This window comes from Labeo rohita, chromosome 19 (genome assembly GCF_022985175.1).
Source record: "Labeo rohita strain BAU-BD-2019 chromosome 19, IGBB_LRoh.1.0, whole genome shotgun sequence".
Classification (NCBI taxonomy): Eukaryota; Metazoa; Chordata; class Actinopteri; order Cypriniformes; family Cyprinidae; genus Labeo; species Labeo rohita.
The window spans coordinates 19,172,377-19,194,105 of record NC_066887.1 but is presented as its reverse complement, the minus strand read 5'-3'; the positions used below and the strand labels follow the sequence as shown (position 1 = coordinate 19,194,105).

At 37.9% G+C, this 21,729-nt stretch overlaps 3 protein-coding genes across 5 annotated transcripts; 1 reads left to right on the top strand and 2 right to left on the bottom strand.

The window, feature by feature from the left end:
• Nucleotides 1–569: 569 nt before the first annotated feature.
• On the top strand, nt 570–7,447 carry klhl43 (kelch-like family member 43). Of its 2 annotated transcripts, XM_051136411.1 has the most exons (7): nt 570–746; nt 3,261–3,352; nt 3,530–3,957; nt 4,419–4,765; nt 5,010–5,309; nt 5,553–5,728; nt 6,518–7,447. In XM_051136411.1, the coding sequence occupies exons 3-7, from the start codon at nt 3,543–3,545 to the stop codon at nt 7,272–7,274; spliced, it is 1,995 nt and encodes a 664-aa protein (XP_050992368.1). In that variant the 5' UTR covers nt 570–746; nt 3,261–3,352; nt 3,530–3,542; the 3' UTR covers nt 7,275–7,447. The 2 variants fall into 2 exon arrangements, with proteins under 2 accessions (XP_050992368.1, XP_050992367.1); XM_051136410.1 differs by having other exon boundaries at nt 571–746; nt 3,261–3,957.
• Nucleotides 7,448–8,715: 1,268 nt separating this feature from the next.
• On the bottom strand, nt 8,716–11,695 carry rpl11 (ribosomal protein L11). Its single transcript, XM_051136413.1, has 6 exons — nt 11,606–11,695; nt 10,879–11,029; nt 10,670–10,776; nt 10,410–10,541; nt 9,183–9,293; nt 8,716–8,803 (listed from the first exon to the last, which is right to left on the bottom strand). Exons 1-6 carry the CDS (start codon nt 11,609–11,611, stop codon nt 8,774–8,776), a joined length of 537 nt encoding a protein of 178 aa, XP_050992370.1. The 5' UTR covers nt 11,612–11,695; the 3' UTR covers nt 8,716–8,773.
• Nucleotides 11,696–14,660: 2,965 nt separating this feature from the next.
• LOC127182416 (cyclic GMP-AMP synthase) lies at nt 14,661–20,694 on the bottom strand. 2 transcript variants are annotated; one of them, XM_051137719.1, is made up of 7 exons: nt 20,653–20,694; nt 20,073–20,163; nt 19,774–19,988; nt 17,217–17,445; nt 15,759–16,022; nt 15,570–15,669; nt 14,661–15,486 (listed from the first exon to the last, which is right to left on the bottom strand). In XM_051137719.1, exons 2-7 carry the CDS (start codon nt 20,092–20,094, stop codon nt 14,985–14,987), a joined length of 1,332 nt encoding a protein of 443 aa, XP_050993676.1. In that variant the 5' UTR covers nt 20,095–20,163; nt 20,653–20,694; the 3' UTR covers nt 14,661–14,984. The 2 variants fall into 2 exon arrangements, with proteins under 2 accessions (XP_050993676.1, XP_050993674.1); XM_051137717.1 differs by lacking the exon at nt 20,653–20,694 and having other exon boundaries at nt 20,073–20,640.
• Nucleotides 20,695–21,729: the final 1,035 nt, after the last annotated feature.

Sequence of the window (21,729 nt, the reverse complement as noted above, 5' to 3'; positions counted from 1 at the left end):
TGAAATATTGTTAAAAATTTAATTGTGATAGGTTTACTTCTCAAAATGTAGATGTAAGCAAACTCTCAATAGGTCAATATAACCCTTCTACTTAAATTATTATTACTGTGTTTCGGTAGTGACAAATCTGGGGAGAGGATAAATATTCCAAAACGTCTGAAATACAATATGACAATTAACTGCACAATTACTAGAAATGTGTACCTTGGATGTTATACATTTTGCATACATACAAATTTTGTGGGAAAAGACATTTTTCGTTTGATGTTTCCTACTCCTGACTTTGGACCAATTCTGTAGAATGGCCCATATATTTTATATATATAAAGAAGAACACATACTGACAATGTAAATATTGGGCAAATATTGATGATGTAAATACTAAAGCATTGTCTATGGCCCTAGCTGTAAGAATAACACTGCCTCTGTGTCCTATCAGGTTGGTGTTAGGAGGACAAGCTGGATATGGACAGTGTTTTTTTCGGGGAGGGGTGGATGGCTGTATATGGAGAAGGTTATGTAGGTGGGGTTGAGGACTGGTAGGATTGTGTTGCAGAGCTGTGGTTGGTTCATCTTTTCCACTAACTCCTGCTGCCAACAGAGCTCTGACTGACAGACAGACAGACAGAGAGAGAGCCAGATTACCAAGAAGAGAAAGAAAACAGTGTGGATTCAAGAACTAAGAGAAAGCGAATGAAAGAACAAGGAAGGACAAAGAAGAACTGGAAGAGAGCTATAAAGTAGAGGTAAAACATTCAAACTGTGCTTCTCTTTCTTTTGGACATCTACATTTAATTAGACATCGATGTGATTTTTTTAAAAAAGCAACAGAATATTGACGTGAATGTTTTAAAAGCAACAGAACATTGCTTATACTTCTAATGCATGAATTAGATTCACATATAATTAAAAAGATTTACTATACGCGTGTTTCATGTGACATGCTTACTTCATATAGATATGCTTGAATTTATGTGAGTTTATTGAAAACCAATAAACTCACATAAGGATATGCATGGATATGCATCCTTGACGTCTCACAATCCAAACACAGACTCATAGAATTTCTTATCAAAGGCATCCCACTGTAGTGGGGTGGTCTAAATATAAACAGACCCCTGCCAGAGTCAAAAACAGAGAATGACATGATGGTTGCTTCTCACTCTCTATAAATAACAAGCAGAGCAAAGAGCTTGTTGGAGGTTGGCATGCAAATACTTTAGTCGGACTTTCCACGACACTACAGCATTTTAGACTGAAGACAGACAGCTAGGCCTTCGGCTTTTAGGACTGACATGTGAAACAGCTGCTTCTTTCCCATCTCTTCTTACCCTCTCATCCTCTCTCAGTATCTTTCTTTTCAAAGTTAGAAATTTCCCTCCCCCCCCCTCCGCTTACCTCTCACCTTTTTATATAACCTTCTTTACAGCATCAGATAAAAGAACATGAACCTATCACTTTTCAATTAACCTGACAGGATCTCCAGATGACTTTCATTGAGCTATCTGGGTCAGATGGTTTGATGAACTTTCATCAAACTACTGCAAACCTGAAAATTATTTCAGTCATTGATTATTTCCCCTCAAGAATTTTCCTCTCCTTGCTGTAAGTAGCTATAAATGTGCTGTGGTTTTGTGTGTGCATGTCATAGGCCATGCAGGGCCAGCAGCTGCCGTGGTGTAATATAAGAGGTGACAGTCGTGTTAGTGCTTTATGACCGACATTATGTTGCAACACTCCTGAAATCTTATAAGCATCTGCAGAAAACTTCAGATCTGTTCCAAATGATAATGTCATGAAATCAGGGCAAGCAACATACAATTTACTCATTTAATCTATCATCAAAAAAGGTCATATTAAGATAATTATGTTCCTTAACATATGGTAAATCTTGCCATATTGAGGGTCCAGCTAGGAATAAAAGTATTCTGAATGGGGAAAAAACACAACTGTGAAGATGGAAAATGTTTGCATAAAAATGGTACACTACAAAAGGTTGATTTTTGTAACATTTTAGCCTTAGCAAGACATAAAATAGGCAATTTTATTAAAAACAACATTTCCACTGTCATTTCCATCACAGAACTGAACATGATTATAATTTAAAAGGCACTGTTTATAAAAGCCAAAATCATTTTTGCCTTTTGCGGTCATAAACATTCCTAACATTCATGCTTTTAAGCACTGAATTGCCCATTTAAATCATATACTAATAGCTTTTTAATGCTGTTATTATTTTTTCTTTTTAAACTAGACCTTTATTTTGAACACCTGTTGATAGCACTCAAGCAGCAGCCCTTTGTGTATCTATGTCCCTGGTGAAAAAGGTTGTCATGGTAAATGGGTGGATTCACTTTGCACCACGACTGAGTCATATCCATGCATTTCCACTTGAATGAAAACAACTGCATCTGAAACCTAAACCTGTGTTGTGGCACAGATTGAAATTTTTAAGGTGAGATGGGGGTGAGAGAGGGGGCAGGAAGGGAATGATGACGGTGTGAGGGTAATTTAAGCAGCACAGGCCCTGCCATTCTTCCTATGTGGCTTTGGATTATTTTTAGAAGAAATGTAAGCACACCTGTCTATCACAGTCCAATCATGCTTGTTTGTTTGTCTATGGGTAGTCTGCTTTGTTCTGGTTATGCAAGTATAACAGAACAGTCTTTTCTTGAAATTTTCAATATGCTGATTGCACGCTGGGCAAAATTTATAGTTATACTTATGCATATGCTGCGATCTGTATAAGCTACGTGGCTAAATATTTGCGTCTGGTAGTGTGCATTTATATTTAACTTTAATATCGGGCAAATGGGAGGGGATTACTGATGTAAGAATAAACACATTCTCTACTACATGCTGACTCCTATAATAAAAGTCAGATGTCAGTGCAAATGGATATTACATCCATGATTAAATTTAGTAACAAAACTGTATATAGTGTCCTCGTTTTCATGGTTTTCATGCATTTATATCAACAGAGAGACTGCATGGAATATACTTGTTCAGTTTGGAATACAAAAATATGCATGTTACTTTTAAACTACTCAACTTGCTTATAATAAATTATAACCGTGGCTATCTTTTTTGGAAACTCCCCTATGAGACCACATGCACCTGTCAATCAGCATTATATCCTCCCACTGTAAAAGAGTAAGATGAGATCAAGTGTAAACCCATCCACATTGACTATGATATTATAAAGCATATGATATTTATTGAACTCATACTTACTGTATGTTTATTGCATTTCTTTTCAGGTGGTGTGCACTGACGCAGATCAATCACCTTCCTCCACTGTTAGTTGAGGAATCGCAATTGTAGTCCGTCTGTCTGTCCATATAGTATCTTGGTTAGTCAGTGCTCTTGTGATACAATAAAAGTGTCACAGCTTCAAAATCAGTCTGTCAGTAAAAACCTTAAAAGACACTCAAAATTAAGTGTTATTGGGTAACTGTGATCATCGGCTCAGAATTTGTCAGTTTGAAAATTTGTTGACCTGACTGATAAAAAGCTATCCTCTAACCAGCCTACGCATCACAATGGCTCCCAAGAAGAAGTCACCACGCCCTAAGAAGTCTATTCCTGAACCAACAACAGTTGAGAGTGGAGTGGTTGTCCCAGAGCCCGGTGTTAAGAAGCTAGAGCTTCCTCTTAATATTGAGCAGCTGAACCGGCTCAATGGGGTGCCCTTGCCACCCCCTGTGATTCGACCTGGGGAGCGAGGTTTTGGCTTGGGCAGTGAGCTCACCCGCCCCCTCCATGGATCCGCTCTGCTGGAGGAGCTGAGCCGCATGAGACAGGAACGATTCCTTACCGACATGGAAATGGCCTGCAAGACCAAGGCATTTGATGTTCACAAGCTAGTTATTTCTTCAGTCAGCCAGTATCTTCGTGAAGTCCTGGCCAAGGACCCTGGACTCAAACGACTGGAACTACCTACACTCTCACCTCTCGGTAAGCCTTAAAAGATATTATTGAGCTCAGGGGCTTCACCTGTGTGGCTGGAGACCCATCCTCCTGCATAGCGTTTAGCTCCAACTCTCATCAAACACAATTGAACCAACCATTCAGGTGTGCATTTCCCAAAAGCAACTATGGTCACAAGTTCCGTCATTGACATAGAGCTCAGTGGAACTTGTGACCATAGTTAACCAATGATGCTTTTGGGAAACGCACCCCAGGATAATTCTGGATCTGATTCAGGACCTGAATCGATCAGGCAGGTGGGTTGGAGCAGGTTAGAACTAAAATTTCTAGGACAGTATGTATCCAGGACCAGGGTAGAAGACCTAGCTGCGTTTGTTAAGTGTCCCCAATATTTTGAGTGACCCAAACAACTGGAATCATGCTTGGCATACATATTAAAAACATAACATAAACATAACATATACTGTATGTGTTATATTTATCCTCAGGACTTGCCAATGTGATTACATTTGCTTACCTGGGCCGTGTGCACATGTCCCTGTACACCATTGGCTGCACTGTGTCTGCAGCCAGCACCCTGCAAATCCCTCATCTTCTCCAGATGTGCATGGACTTCCTGATGGCCGAGCTGAATGTGCACACTTGTGTGTACGTGTGGAACATTGGTGCTGCATACGGCCTGATGCCTGTCCGTGAGGCCGCCCGACGTTACATCCTAGAGAATTTTGCCCAATTTTCTGAGACAACCCAATTCAACCAACTCACCCTAGAGCAGATCACATCTTTCCTGCAAGATGACAGCCTATCTCTTCCTTCAGAGGTCACCACCTTTCAGGTCAGTGTAAAGAAAGAAGGATGGAAGGGCAAGAGGAATAGGGGTTTCGCAAAGCTTGGGAAGTCCTATTTATACAGTGACCCAAAAGCTAAATATGTTAGCGAACACAGCACATACTGTAAAAAGAGATATAGCTAGAGTCGTGAGAAGGATATAAATATGTACATGATGAACGCTATTTATATTGTAGACTGAATTAGATACTATACATGGATCACTCACTTTAACTTTTCTTGGAACCTAGATTGCAATGAAGTGGTTAGACTTTGACCCAAAGAGGCAGGAACATGCTGCAGAACTGCTGTCTCACGTGCGTTTTGAGACCATCCCTGCCAGCGAGCTGGTTAGTGAGATCCAGCCAGTGGCACGTATGATGTTAGATCCTCAGTGTCACCGTCTTCTGGTGGATGCCATGAACTACCACTTGCTGCCCTACCAGCAGAACACACTGCAGTCACGACGCACAAAGGTTCGCGGAAGCCAGAATGCTCTTCTAACCATTGGAGGTCGTCCTTCACTAACGGAGCGTGCCTTAAGTCGAGAGGTACATATTGAAGAAATTTCAAACCTTTGGACAAAGTTCATGACATGTAATACTCTTGATATCATAAATGTCCAGTTCTACTTCTGGAGGAGTACCTTGGCTATGTGTTCCTGATTTAATTAGTCTGGGAGGCCAGGAATGTGGTCCTCCAGGAGCAGGACTAAAATGCCTGTTCTGTCTACATAAAGAAATTAATTTTTGATTCTCTTTTGATTGCTTACTTACCTGTTTTACTATGCAAAGGTGCTTTGGAGAGATCCACGAGAGGGAACGGCTACATGGCGTCATCTTACTCAGTTGCCAGCCAAGAGTTTTAACCAGTGTGTAGCTGTGATGGATGGATTCCTGTATGTGGCAGGAGGAGAAGATCAGAATGATGCCCGAAACCAGGCTAAACATGCTGTTGGCACCCTTAGCAGGTACGTTATCACAAGTAATTTAGTCATTAGTAGACCCTATCAATCAGTTTAAAACTGGGGTGGTCCAATCTTTCTCCTGGGGTTACTGTTGAGCAGGGATGGGCAACTTCGGTCCTGGAGGGCCACTGGTTTGCAGAGTTTAGCTCCCACCCTAATCAAAGGTTTGGGACTAACCTCTACAGCAGGGATAGGCAACCCCGGTCCTGGAAAGCCACTGTTCTTCAGAGTTTAGCTCCCACCCTAATCAAAGGTTTGAGTGTAACCTCTACAGCAGAGATGGGCATCTCCGGTCCTGGAGGGCCACTGTCTTGCAGAGTTTGGCTCCAACCCTAATCAAAAGGTTGAAGCTAAACTCTGCAGGACAGTGGCCCTCCAGGACCAAAGTTGCCCATCCCTGTTGTAGAGGTTAGTCTAATCCAGGAGTGTCCACACTTGGCCCTGGAGGGCCAGTGTCCTGCAGAGTTTAGCTCCAACCCTAATTAAACACACCTGAATCAGCTAATCAAGCTCTTACTAGACATACTAGAAACTTGCAGAGTTTAGCTTCAACCCTTTGATTAGGGTTGGAGCTAAACTCTGCAGGACACCGGCCCTCCAGGACCAAAGTTGCCCATCCCTGCTGTGGAGGTTAGTCCCAAACCTAATTAAACACAATTGAACTAGCTAATCAAGGGTACCTCTAGACAGGTTGCCACTTTTCAGGAAGGTAGCCCTCCAGGAACAAGATTAGACATCCTTAGTCTAAAATCTAATACACAGATTTGACACAAATTACCTTCTGATCCTCAGATACGATCCTCGCTTCAACACTTGGCTGCATCTTACCAGTATGCGCCAACGACGTACCCATTTCAGTTTGGTGGCCACTGGTGGGCGTCTGTATGCCATTGGTGGTCGCAACACTGATGGCCTCTTGGCTACCATTGAGAGCTACCAGCCCTCTACCAACTCTTGGCAGCTCCGTACACCAATGGATATGCCACGATGCTGCCATGCCAGTGCTGTCCTACCGTCGGGAGACATCTTGGTGACTGGTGGGTATGTTAACTGCGCTTACTCCCGCTCTGTCATTCGTTATAGCATTGACAGTGACACTTGGAGTGAGCAGGGAGAGTTGGAAACACCTCGTGGCTGGCACTGCTCTGCAACAGTAGGTGGCAAGGTGTACGTGGTAGGAGGTAGCCAACTTGGTCCCGGCGGAGTCCGCATTGATGTGATGACCATGGAGGTCTTCAACCCTGAGAGCAAGGAGTGGACCAGAGCTGCCACCCTGCCCCTGGGAGTGAGCACAGCTGGTATGTCTCCACTGGGAAATCACCTGTACCTGCTAGGTGGATGGAACGAAGCGGAGAAACGTTACAAGTCAGCAGTCCAACGCTATGACCCAGGCACTGACAGCTGGTCAACAGTGGAAGATCTGCCAGAACCCATAGTGGGAGTGTCATGCTGCGCCCTTCCCTTGCCACCACGCCACACGACCCGCAGACACCGGAACACACCTTCCCATGAAGATCAGAGCAGTGTGACACAGCACAACACTGCATGAGAAAGAAAAGCTGAGGAACAACAAAGAGCAAGAAAGACAGGGTGAAAGGAGAGAAAGTTGAGTGTAGAAAAAAAAAAAGAGGGAGCAAGAGAGAGATGTATAGGAGAAATGGAAATTTAGAGAGTAGAATGTAAAGAATAACAACATGAAGGGAAAAGCACAGAAATCTTTGTTTTTAAGTCTTGTTCTTAAACTCGAAAGATGCATTAGGTATACAGGGAGTTCAAGGAAATGGTACTACCTAGGGCCCACTTATAAAGAATGTGAAAGGTACATTACACAAGAGCCTCTGCAGTGCGAGGAATTTAGTAAGGTATCTGCTTATGTTTCTGTGAACGACTTTTAGAAATTGAGCCATACAGTTTTATTGAAAATACCATAATTTGCTAATTCAGTAGTACTGAATTAAGTAGCATCAGTTTATTTATTTCTCACATTATTTATTGTTTTGTTTTTTTAATTATCAGTTTTCGCTCTTAATAACCAAACCCAATAGCTGCAAAAGTTGTTCAGGGGTACTTATTTTTTTTATATGCAAGGAGGTGCAATCCAAAGTCAATCCCCCCCTCTCAGACACCAAACCATTGATGCTCCCCACTGAAGAACATGAATACTACCACACATCTTAACCAACATGATTTTTAGACTGGTCATGAATTAAAAAAAAAAAAAAAATGATGCTTACCATCTTTCCTGATTAACCCATTTGTGTTTAAATGGTTAGTTATATTAAATGGTATTTATGAAACAACTATCTATAATGGTATATGATAAAACAAAACTTATGAAAGAACCAGCAAAAATGTGACTGACTGGAGAGTCTGAAGTGTATCTAGTACTAGATCGCTGGGATTTCACTGAATAAAACTTAAGAAAAACAAACGGTATGTCTTCTTTCCTTAGCACGTTCACTACAACATTAAAATCACAAACCATCCCAACTGTCAAAAGCTAGTGTCTTGGTAATGAAATGCATGCACTTCAAAAAGCACTTCACATCACACAAATGTTCAGATCAGTGTTTTTCAAACCTGCCCTGGAGGCACCTCTGCTCTGCACATTTGCATGTCTCCCTCATCTAACACACCTGATTCAAATCATCAGCTCATTCACAGAGACTGCAAGACCTGACTTGTGCGTATCTAATAAGCAAGACATACAAAATGTGCAAAACAGGGGTGGCCTCCAGTACAGGTTTGAAAACCACTGCTCTACATTTAAAAAGGTCACACCCAAGGATATGAAGTGACAAGCTCTTTCTAAAATTTGTACCACCTAAATAAACACAGCTGATATTTCAGTTTAAATGACTTACTATAAAGTTCAAACAAGTCATATTTTATAATCTTCACTGAGAACTTGCATGCCACAATAATACAAACTATGTGAAGTGAGCAACACCAGTATTGTACATCACACAAATAAAGACACATGGACCGCATCACATTTGGGCTTTTCTTTTATTTGTTTGTTACAAACTGGGGAAAAAAGGTGGTCCTTTACTTGCCAGGGAGGATGATGCCATCATACTGAAAGACAAAAAAGCAAGTGTAAGCACATTTAGAAATAAAGAAAACGCTGAATATCCACTCAAACACAGTCTTATGTGTATAGAAACATTTTAACTGCCTTGGAAAACACTTCAGTTCATCAATAATACAGCCCGCATAATTTAACGACAGCGTGATTTATCATTTAAAAATGTGTACTCTAAAAATAGCTACCAGTGCATAAAGAGCAAACCGTCCTGGCATATTAAGTAGGTCTACCAAAATCAATTTTAAAATGTAAAGGGAAGATTGGTACACTGTGTGGCGAGGCAAACAAGGCCAGCTACAATTTTGTACATCTGCTTGAACAGAGTGTTTGGGAACTGAATCAATGTAGGTATAAGCCATTTAAACACACCTTCTGTTGGAACCAGCGCATTGCCTCCTCTTTGCGGATACGGTGCTTGGCGCCGATGCGGCCCTGCTTCCTCTTTTTGTCAGCGATGCTGAAACCGGGTCTGCCAAGAACCTACAGTGAACACAGAATTAAAAATGCTTATTCATAATTCAACAAACAACAATGAAATTACAGATTAAGGTTCAATGTTGATAGCTTTCATGTTTACTGCACCACAACCAATACTAATTCATAAAAAAATCTGTTAAAATATAGATACTTCTAGACAATATTATTGGTTGAACTGCTTTTGAAGCCATTATAAAATACTCATATACATTCACCCGTCACCTTTTTACATCAGTATTACTAAACCACAGCATCTGTGCGCTGCTCAAGAACCGTTCTGCTACACACCGGTTAAGAACTACTGTATTCACCATTTGAAGTGGATTTAAAAAAAAAAAAAATTGCCCTAAGACAAGAACAGGTATTGGTTTGGTTTTAGGACAACTTTGACGTTGACTACTGTATACTTTGTTTTAACGGCCATCAAAAACCCTGTTTTTTTATTCATTTTTATACACATTTATAATACTTGGCATTATATCAAATTACAAAAAACTAGTTACCACTGCTGGAGTGTTTTTTTTTTTTTACTATGTCTATGGGAGTGAAGGTAATTTTGACATTTTGCCCTCTAACTGCTATTATCAGTCTATTTTTCTCCTCTTTTTGAAAGTAATGTAACACTACCATGAAGTTTATCCCTTCTGATTTTTGAGAAAATGGCAACGCAAAATATATTTGATGATGTCTCCAATTCACCATTGTAGAAGTTCACCCAATTATGATGACTTCTGCTGCTGAGAAATCTGGAAATGTGAAAAATCCATTGCTTGCTTTATCCAATTTATTGACTAGTAATCATCAGTAAATTACTACCTTTTTGTTACTGGTTTTAGTACTCTGCTCTGTTTTAGCTATTCTAAAAATCACTGTATATCACAGATTTGAGGCTTATTTGCTTTAACTTTTAATTTCAGACAGCCTAAAGCATATCAGGAAGCCCTTCCTAAAATTAGTACTTTTGTTTGTTGGTTTTATAATAGATATTCATATGAACAAGTGTAGTGGCAGAATAAAATACTAGCTCAAAACTAAAACTTCTAAACAAAATAAGTAATGTAAAGTAATGTAAACAGACGCATAAATGTGACCCTTTTGGATTAATAAAAGGCAACTCACCACATAAAAGTCCAAGCCGTAGATTCCAATGCTTGGGTCGTACTTGATGCCCAAATCGATGTGTTCCTGGATACCAAAGCCGAAGTTTCCTGTGTCTGAGAAGTTGTTCTTTCTCAACTCGTACTCACGCACCTTCACAAAAACACACATAAATAAACATCTGCTTACAAACAATACAACATCCATGAACAACACCCGACTATGAGTGAGGTACAGCCCTGGCTAATGTCAGCACACAAAAGACCAAACATTTCTCTCACCTTCAATCCCTTCTCCAGGATTTCCTCAGCCTTGGCTCCACGGACAGTGCAGTGGACTGCAATCTTTTCATTTCTACGGATACCAAAGGATCGCACAGTGTAGCGGGCTGGTGGGAGACACATTCACTTAATTTCACTTTAACACCAAGGACTATAAATCCACATTCATAAGACACAGCCGATAGAAAGAGATGGAAATATACACCTACCCTTGGAGAAGACCGGAGTCTGGCCTGTAAGCTGCTCCAGCACCTTAGCGGCACGGGTCAGTCTGTCACCACTCTCACCAACACAGATGTTCAGGCACAGCTTGCGGATGCGCAGCTCCTTCATGGGGTTCTCCTTCTTCTCGCTCTGGTCCTGTACAATCACATACAGCCCAAAAGTTAGCGGTCATGAAAGCGGTTCCTTCACAAACCTCTCCAGCTCTTTAACTAACAAAATAAAGCCATAACTCTTAAAAAATTAGGTGCTAAACAAGAGGCAAACTCTTAAAAAACTATTAGCCGCTACATTATGGCCATGGGTCCGAAATTAACATGCCCGGACATATCCACCATTCGCAAAGCTAACGTTACTAGCATGGCAATATAAGCCAAAAAACGATCAATATTTAACATTACATACAACGGAGCTGCCGGTTATTAATCCGGACCCTGTCGTTTCCACAAAAACAAAGTAAATGTAGTACTGGAAGCACATTTGTAACTTTAAGCTAGTCAATGACGTGCCATCTCGGCACTACAGCACACTCTGAAGCTAACGCCAAAATCTGCCGCATCAAATCATTCTGGCCACAAATACTGACATTATTCTGTACTTCACAGCAATAGGGACTGATAACGATGTGCTTCACGTGTTTATTGCATGCAAGCAGATAGATGTTTGTTGATTTTAATGATACTCCTTCATGGTCACAATTTCTCCTGTACTCACCGCCATGTTTGATCACTAAGAAGAGGACGATATACTTCCGGCGCAGAGAATTTATGCTGCATTTTGAGTCCACAGAACTACACCGCCCAGCATGCCTCGCGCTGAAGGACGAACGTCCGGTAGGCTAATATTTAAAGACTTCAAAATTAGAGTCGAAGTTTGGTAAAAAGAGAACAAGTTGGTGAAGGGAAAATAGTTGTCAATAGGACAGAAGATACATTATTTATACATATATACAGGATTATGTAATTATTTGGTCAATTCAGTAATAGCCTACACGTTTATTCAGTTTCACTCTATCAAATCCATCTAGCTGTGCCTTGGTCAAAAATACAAAGTTAAATACTTAAATATTTACTTTCTCAGAATAACAAATTATATACTGAAAAATAACTGAAGAAACAATTTCCACTCAGAAACTGCTAGAATATTTCACAAAAATATTCTGTTGAATTAAACATGAAATTCTGAAGAAGAAAAATCTGAAATAGTATTTTCTTCTTAAACATACTCCAATAATCTTTGTTTTATTCACATCTTTGAAAAAACAATGTTGTACTCTTTTAGTCCATCCCTGCTGTACAGTATACAGAAAAAAAGCAGTTAATTTTTGTTGCACTTTTGTGTACCTTGGTAAATACATTTGACATACAGTTGAATTCAAAAGTTCACAGCTCGCAGAATCTTCAAAATGTTAATTATTTTACCAAAATAAGAGGGATCATACAAAATACATGAAAAACAATGCCAGGGATGTAAACTTTTGAACAGAAAGAAGATGTGTACATTTTTGCCTAAATATCATATATTTTTCATTTAGTACTGCCCTTCAGAAGCTACAAAAATACTTACATGTTTCACAGAAGACAAAATAATTTACTTTTACCCTAATCTTCAAATTCAAAGCGTTTTCACCCCCCGGTTCTTAATGCGTTGTGTTTCCTTCTGGAGCATCAGTGAGCGTTTGGTAACCTTCTGTAATAGTTGCATATCCCTCAGTTGTCGAGTCCCTCAATGTGAAAAGATGGATCTCAAAATCATACAGTCATTGCTGGAAAGGGTTCAAATACACAAAAATGTTGAAAAACCAAACAATTTGTGGGATCTAAAGGATTTTTCTGAAGAACAGCAGGTAGTTTAACTATTCAGGACGAACAAGGTTGTCCAGAATAACACTAGAGGTGAAGCGATTCTTGACATGATTATCACTAACATGAAATCAGTGTACAAGAAACCTGAAAGTCTCCCCCCTGTTAGTTCATCAGATCATATGTGTGTCCCGTGGAGCCCTAAAGCACAAGTAAGACCCCCTCAGCACATTAAGCGAGTAATACAACCTATGCGAGAATCTGGTCTGAATGAGTTTGGGAGATAGATTACTACTTAGTCATGGCAGGACATAAATGAAGTAAAAGGTACTAATGAAAAAGCTAATGCTTTGTATAATACTATCTTGCCTGAAATTGACCGACATTTTCCAATGAAGACTGTAAAAATGTATCCCTTGGACAAACCATGGATCACTGCAAAGATTAAGCGCTTAATCTGTCTGAGACAAAAAGCCTTCAAGTGAAGAAATCAAGTGCTCTATCAAGGTTCTACAGAAACAAAGTCCGAAGAGAAATATGTGTGGCTAAAAAATACTTTTACAAATCCAAAGTGGAAGGTAAAATAAAAAGGGGTCCGAAGGCTTGGCACGGCAGAATTAAATCAATGTGTGGATCTGTGAAAGAGATGGATCGAATTGAAGTTCCGGGAATTAATTCCCAAGATTTTCCAAGATTTTTTAATGTGATCAACACAAAGTTAGTCAAGGTATCCCAATCTCTCCCGTCCCTTAAGTGTGCTGATTTACCTTCTTACCTCCCATCCCTACCTTCGCCTACTATGTCAGAATGGGAAGCGTATAGAAGACTGTCCTCCGTTAATTGTCATAAATCTTCTGGCCCAGACATGATCCCTCCAAGAATATTGAAAGAGTTTGCATGTGAAATCAGCAACCCCATTCATGACATCATTAATAGCGCCCTTGCGGAAGGTGTTATTTCTACACAATAGAAAGAGGCTACTGTTGTACCTATACCAAAATCCCCCCCCGCCCACCCCAATATTGAGGAACTGAGGCCAATTTCATTAACATCTCAGTTGTCAAAAAATGGCGAGAAATTTGTTGAGCAATGAATCTTGAACAACATCAACCCAAATCTAGACCCTATGCAGTTTGGTAGTTGACAGAACCATTCCACAACTCACAATCTAGTTTAGCCTGATGGACCTTGGAGTGAGACACAGCCTTATTCCATGGATTGGTAATTTTATCTTTAATCGTAGTCAAAGAATGCATTATCAGGGATTTCTATCTGATCTTTCTATTGAACCATATTGGGGCCCATAATTTTTGGTGTATGTAAACTTTTGACTACAACTTTATAACCTTAAAACAATACAAACATTTGGAATTCATGTCTACACTGCAAAGTATTTGCATCTACTCTGACTAAGGTCCAGAGAGGACTGTCTTTTAGGTCACAGACCTTAGTCAAGTTAAACACAGTATTGAATTTAATATGGATGAAAACCAGGCTGTGAGGAATAGATTAACAGTCTTTACAATGGCACACACTATATTCACATCTTGTTACTTCCGCAAATTAAATGTTTTAAAACTGTTTTATTAAATGTTTGTCCACTGAAAGTGTTGTTTGTTTGTTTTTGTTTTCAGAAAGACATTTAGTCAGCTGAACAATCAGTTTGTTGTTAAAGAACAATAATCCATCCCTAATCTAAATTGCTAATTTGGTCCTTAACACAGCAAAATAGAAGTTCATGAAATCAGACTTCATATCCAGTTCATACAGACTACCAGCCAAAAGTTTTTGAAAAATAAGATTTTACTTTTTTTTTTTTTTAAAGAAGTATCTTCTGCTCACAAAGCCTGCATTTATTTGATCCAAATACAGCAAAAACAGTAAAATTGTGAAATAGTTTTACTATTTAAAATAATTTAAAATAACTATATATATATATATATATATAAACTGTTGAGTACATTTATTCAGGATTTAAAACAGTTGAGTACATTTTTTCAGAATTCTCTGATGAATTTTATTTGTCAGAATATGGAAATGAAATATGTTATTGTCAAATATGTTAAATATGATATGACACTGCAAATAAATTTATTTGTAGAGTTCACAATGCTCCATATAAGGAGAGTTTACAAAAGCTGCTTTCCCTGTACATTTATGATAAAACACAAAATAATTTAAGCAAATGGCAACGGATGATCCTTTTCATTAAAAAATTATTTTAAAGTAATATTGTATTGCACAATGTTTACCTCTCCATATTCAGAGAGCATTACAAAAAAAAAAAACATTCATTTTTTAAATATACATGCAATTCCTACACACACAATAACAGCCAGTAAGCATATATATACATGCTTAAAAGAACGTTCAAAGGCAACAATACTGTCTGTGCCACTGACTGGGTGACTCACAGCATCAGTGTCAGGAACCAGAGCAGTGGTAGGACTTGGCACCTTCAAGACAGGAAGCCCTAATTCTCTTTGCTCCCTCAGAACACTGGTCAGAAATGCAAGAGCTCGCTTGGGAAATGCAGGTGGGGAGAAAAGATTATGCTCGAGGACAAAGAAATGGGGTAGTGAACCATTTAGTGCACATCGCTCAAAGTATCCAAGGACCTTCATGAAGGAGACGGATAGCTGGCCTGGTGACCAAAGGGAATCCTGCACTCTGTCTGAAAGGACGTGGAAGAAGGCTGTTTTCCCATGGTAGGAACACAGAGGCTCAAGCTCTTTGGGATACTTCTGCTTCAGCCCCTCAATCAGACACTTCAGAAGCCGCAAGCAAACTTTTCTAAGACAGGTGAGAAAATGTTAGACGCATCAACACAATAATCTACGATATAACCCACTATAAACATGAGTGTTCATTCATACCGACAACACTTATTGGAATGTCCCTCACAGCATGTCCTCTTATTGCCATGAAACTGCATCATTTCCTTTTCAATGTGAGAGAAGGATATTCGCCAGCTCTCTGAAAATGAGTATCTCAGATATATCAATTTTATATGCTAAGGAAAGAAATGTTTTTGTAATGACTGAGTATGTATTGTGCCAGCATACCTTTGGCATCATCTTTGAGGTTTCTTCCTTTTGGTCTCTTTGGGACAAAATACACAGCCTTACTCACAAACTGGCGACGACATTTCTTTCCAAGCCATCTGTCTATGTTGGGACCTGCCCGTGCTGCTTGTGGCCAACCTTGTGGTACCTCAAGAGTAGGTACGATATCTACAGACATCACTTCATCGTCTTTCTCTTTCGGCTTAAATTCAAGGGTCACCGCCGGCGAATTTACTAGATTTCTCTGTATCACCCAACCTTCACCTGTGAACGGGTGGCAAAAGCATAGTCTTAAAGTTATACACTATCTTTTTGAAGTTTGATAATGACTGCTGAAAATTCATTCAAAATGATTTTTGAAAATATTTTTTTTTTAAGTTTTAAATGGTAATAATATTTCATAATATTACTGCTTTTACTTTGTTTTTGTATCAAATACAGTTGAGGTCAAAAGTTTACATACAACTTGCATAATCTACAAAATGTTAATTTGCAAAATAAGAGGGATCATACAAAATGCATGATATTTTTATTTAGTGCTGACCTGAATAAGATATTTCACATAAAAGACATTATAGTCCACAAGAGAACATAAAAGTTGAATTTATAAAAATGACCCTGTTCAAAAGTTTACATACGCTTGATTCTTAATACTGTCTTGTTACTTGAATGATCCACAGCTGTGTTTTTTTGTTTAGTGATAGTTGTTCATGAGTCCCTTGTTTGTCCTGAACAGTTAAACTGCCTGCTGTTCTTCAGAAAAATCTTTCAGGTCCCACAAATTGTTTGGTTTTTCAGCATTTTTGTGAATTTAACCCTTTCCAATAAAGACTGTATGATTTTGAGATCCATCTTTTCACACTGAGGACAGCTGAAGGACTACTATTATAGAAGGTTCAAACACTCACTGATGCCAGGGGTGAAAACTTTTGAACAAAATGAATATGTGTATTTTTTCTTATTTTGCTTAAATATATTGTTTTTATATAGTACTGCCCTTCAGAAGCTACAAAAGATACTTACATGTTTCCCAGAAGACAAAATAAGTTAAATTTACCCTGATCTTTAAATTCCAAAAGTTTTCACCCCCCGGCTCTTAACGCATTGTGTATCATTCTGGAACATCAATGAGCATTCGAACCCTTTGTAATAGTTATGTATGAGTCCCTCAGTTTTCCTCAGTGTGAAAAGATGAATCTCAAAGTTATACTACATCTAAATGTCTTTTATGTGAAATATCTTATTCAGGTCAGTACTAAATAAAAAATAATAAGCATTTTGTATGATCCCTCTTATTTAGGTAAAATAACTAACATTCTGCAGATTCTGCATATGTATATGCAGCCTTTTCAAAAACAAACAAAAATGTTACCCCAAAATTTTTGAATTGTAAAATTTTATGAAAAGCTGTCTAAACATGGTGTACATGCTGTTGAGAAACAGATCAGTAAAACACACCTTGAAAATGGCTGGTAATGAATTTGCGGACCAAGCGCTGCATTTCTGCTTTGATTTTGGTGGCTGAGACGGTTAGTCCATCTTCCAGAAGAAAGTGCTGGATTTCAGTTCGTGTGGATTTGTAAAGCTTTATCTTATAAAACAGTCCTTGATATTCTTCCAGTTCTGACAACACAAGCCTTGGGACTTTGAGTTTCAGCATAATGTCAAACTCATTGGGCTTGTTGATCTGTTGGTGATAAAATTATAGTTTGTCATTCCATTATTCCAAAGATTCATGAATAATTTTAGTCATACTTTGTTCTTTAAGACGATTATAACACTATCGTTCAGCAGTTTGAGTTTGGTACCATTTTTTAAAAGAAGACTTATGCTGGATTCATTTGATTAGAAATACAATAATATAGTAAAAAGTGTAATGTTGTTGAATATCATTACAATGGAAAAAACAACAACTGTTTTTGTAATATATTTAAAATGTAATTTATTCATGTAATGGCAAAGCTGAATTTTCAGAAGCCATTTTCTCCTCCAACTTCAAAATTGTCTTGTTGGTGAACGTGCAAAAAAAGGTTAAATGCCCTTTACAAAAAAAAGGTAAAACAACAATGTAGGATTTTGAAGTTGAAGGAGAAAATGAAATGGGAGTTTTTCGACATACTTTATGTCTTGAACTGGAGTGCACAAAGTACACATGTGCATGGCAGAGCTGAACAAGACCAGCATTTGTGGTTAAAAAGTGTGTAAATTGTAAATGTTTTTAGAAAATAACTGATCGTTTTGCTAGATAAGACCATTCTTTCTTGGTTGGGATTATATAAAGCCTTTGAAGCCGTATTTAAACTACATTTTGGAAGTTCAAACTCGCGGACACAACAGAAGTCCACTATATGGAGAACATTTCTGAAATGTTTTTCCTCAAAGAAACATAACCTCTTTACAACTGAAGAGAGAAAGACATAAACATCTTGGATGACAAGGGGGTGAGTAAATTATCTGTACATTTTTGTTATGGAAGTGAACTAATCTTTTAAAACAAATTAAAAAAATCATCCCGTTAAGACCCAATTGAAATCAGACATTGAGTTACCTTGGAAATTGTACTTTAAAATCTTTTAGCGGTCTCCTCACCATTAGAGGAGGTGTCAAGTGTCAATTACGGTATTTTACAATTAAAACTTTTTATAATCTTGACAAAATACCTATCGTCGGAAAGGTCTCGAGTCTTAAGATTCCATATTTTGTGACAGAAAAATGCATCAAAAAAAAAAAAAAAAAAAAAAAGACGTTTCAGTGGAGTTTGGATGGCACCTGGTGGCTGTTTGTGGTGTGGTATAATGCCCTAAATGAAATCTCACAGGAAACTAATTTTTTTTTAATATCAACATCAAATTTGGTACATACCTTATTTAAACACATAGCTTTAATTTTATAGCAATTTTAGGGTAAAACCTGTTTTGTAAAATACGTATTTATATAAAATTCAAAAATGTTAGTACAGTAAATTTTAACTTCTATAACTTTTTGATACTTTCACATTTTGAAATGATTCCACTTCTGTAATCTGTTGATTGTCTACTTTAAAAAGTAGGAGGACTTCCAACCTTATGTCTGTATTCAAAAGTGTTGAAGAATTCAAACAATTTAAGTTTGGATAATGCACTTTCGCGTCTTTATTCAGAAATAGGGGGTGACATCTAAAGGGTTCAGTTAATTAGAACACTGAATAATTTGTTACACTATAATCGTCTTTACAGTCACTTCTGATCAATTTAATTTAATATGTCTAAATAACAGTATTTTTTTCAGGGGGAAAATAAATAAATAAACCAATCAATCTTAAAACTTTTAAATGGTAGTGTATGTTAAAGGGACAGTTCTCCCCAAAATTAAAATTCTGTCATTAATTACTCACCCTCATGTCATTCTGAACCCGGAAGACCTTTGTTCAACTTCTGAAAACAAATTAAAGATATTTTTGATGAAATACAAGAGCTTTCTGACCTTGCATAGACAGTAAAGTAACTACCACGTTCAAGGGCTAGAAAGGTATTAAGCACATTGTTAAAATAGCCCATGTGACATTAGTGGTTCAACCTTAATTTGATGAAGCTATGAACGCCAGCTTCTGCGTCAGCAGCGCCACACATGTACGTCGAAGACTGACACAAAAGAGAAGAAATTGTTAAATAAAGTTGTAATTTTTGTTTTCTTTGCACACAAAAGTATTCTTATAGCTTTATAAAATTAAGACTGAACCATTGATGTCACATGGACTATCTTAATGATGTCCTTACTACCTTTCTAGGTCTTGAATGTGTCAGTTGCATTGCTGTCTATGCAGGGTCAGAAAGCTCTCGGATTTCATCAAAAATATCTTAATTTGTGTTCCAAACTTGAATGATTCTCTTACAGGTTTGGAACAACACAAGGATGAGTAATCAATGAGAGAATGTTCATTTTTGGGTGAACTATCCCTTTTAGTTATGGGCAATATCTGATTCAAACTTGGGCAACTCTATCTATTTTTCAGTACTATCATTTAATTTTTTTTTACCTTCACCATCTCATAATAGCTGCCACTGGTGAGAACTGAGACCTCTCTGAAGAAGGGATGCTCTTCATTATTCTTCAGGAATTCCAGCAGGCTGTCGATCAGATTGTTTACTATCTTCACAGCTTTCTGTTGGTCAAGCTTACGCAACCGGAGATCTCGACCTCTCTGTCTGATCAAGCGGTCCAGCTCGGGCAAAATGGAAGAATCATCTCCAACTTTAAGATAACAAAACAAGTATAAGCAAGTGTATTGCTTCTCTATAGATCAAAAAGCAGCATAGTAAAGATCCTCCTCATTACTTGAGCTCCTTTGACTTTCCATAATTGTGCTGTGCAAGTCCCAAATTCAGATAAACAGTGTTTGCTCCTCCGTTCTGATGTTCGATCCAGTCTGAAATTTGAATGCAGTATAAATGCAAATGAATTATGAATGGCAATGTGCTAGATGTGCTTATTTCTTTAAAGATCTTCTCGTGCACAACCATGTCAATTAAAATCATAAACAGAGAGTAATGGACTAGCAACTAGCAATGCTGATATCATTATTGTTTTACAGATGGTTGTGTAACACCAGAGAGCTTTACACCCTGTTTTATGGCTTTCATAAGATTTAAAAGTAAGAACATAACAGGAACTCCAAAGCCTAGAAAAAAAGGAATAGAAAACAAAAGAAATGATAAACTGCTAAAAACCTCAGAGACGTTTGAAGTGTGTATTTTGCAACAAGAACAGAAAAATTTCACTGCACTTACTAAAACTTACAGGACTGTTTAAGCTAGTTCACTTTGTGACATACTCTAAAACCAAACATTATGTATTTAACACTTATTTAACTGTTCACAAGCGTGCTATTCAGTGATATGCATGAATCCAGACTTACCCACTTCCTGTTCTAGACAATCTGATCTATTAACACAGAGAAACAGCACAAGTATATTGATTCTAAGCTCCTCCCCGCCACATCACATGATCTTTCGCTTTACAGTAAAAGGTTCAGGGTGTGACTGTGTTCCAGTGATGTAAAACCGAAACTTAAGGAACAGATCTATGCCTGATGTTTACCTGTTCATGTGTGAAGCAGGTGATGTGTGTACAGATGTACTGTATCAGCTAAAAGCAACATCTTTATGTACAAAGGCCTTAGGCTTTTGTAATATCCTGATCAAGGTGTACATGGTTAACCTTTAGAGGTTTTAAAAGCGTTGGCACACAGCTTAAATGCATTTGAATGATGGCTGTTCCATGCAAATTTCTTCTGTCTTCTTTAATGTTTTTTGAGACTTTAACAACAACAACAGACTGTCAAATTAAAAACAGCTGGCTGAATTTTAATAAATAAAAGAATGAATAATTGCTTTTCTTTTTACCAGCAAAAATATCTTTTAGCCAAAAACTGCACTGTGTGTACATGACGGTAGTTTAGTATTATTTTTATACTGTTATAGTATGTTTTAACATTTTGAATTAGTTTTTATTTATTTTTATATTTTTAGTAATTTTAGTAGTTCAGCTTAAACATTTCAGTTAGTTGCCACAAATATACAGACGAGGTCAAAAGTTTACATACACCTTGCAGAATCTGCAAAATGTTCATTATTTTACCAAAATAAGAGGGATCACACAAAATGCATGTTATTTTTTATTTAGTACTGACCTGAAAAAGATAATTAAAAAGATGACCCTGTTCAAAGTTACATGCACTTGATTCTAAAAGCTGTTGTTACTTAAATGATCCACAGCTGTTTTTTTTTTTTTTTTTTTAAAAACAGGTTTTTTTTTTTTTATTAAACCGCCTGCTGTTCTTCAAAAAATCCTTGAGGTCCAACAAATTCTTTGGTTTTTCAGCATTTTTGTGTATTTGAACTCTTTCCAACAGTGGCTGTATGATTTTGAGATGCATCTTTTCACACTGAGGACAACTGAGGGACTCTTATGCAACTATTACAGAAGGTTCAAA

Coding starts and splice junctions, on each gene's coding strand:
- LOC127182416 (XM_051137719.1), bottom strand. CDS start 20,094: ATGGAAAGTCAAAGGAGCTCAA. Junction 19,989..20,072: donor GGAAAGTCAAAGGAGCTCAA/GTAATGAGGAGG, acceptor GTTATCTTAAAG/TTGGAGATGATTCTTCCATT. Junction 17,446..19,773: donor GCTATTATGAGATGGTGAAG/GTAAAAAAAAAT, acceptor TATCACCAACAG/ATCAACAAGCCCAATGAGTT.
- klhl43 (XM_051136411.1), top strand. CDS start 3,543: ATGGCTCCCAAGAAGAAGTCACCACGCCCTAAGAAGTCTATTCCTGAA. Junction 3,958..4,418: donor ACCTACACTCTCACCTCTCG/GTAAGCCTTAAA, acceptor ATTTATCCTCAG/GACTTGCCAATGTGATTACA. Junction 5,729..6,517: donor GCTGTTGGCACCCTTAGCAG/GTACGTTATCAC, acceptor TCTGATCCTCAG/ATACGATCCTCGCTTCAACA.
- rpl11 (XM_051136413.1), bottom strand. Junction 9,294..10,409: donor ACGGCTTGGACTTTTATGTG/GTGAGTTGCCTT, acceptor TGTTCACTGTAG/GTTCTTGGCAGACCCGGTTT. Junction 8,804..9,182: donor TGCGCTGGTTCCAACAGAAG/GTGTGTTTAAAT, acceptor TTTGTCTTTCAG/TATGATGGCATCATCCTCCC.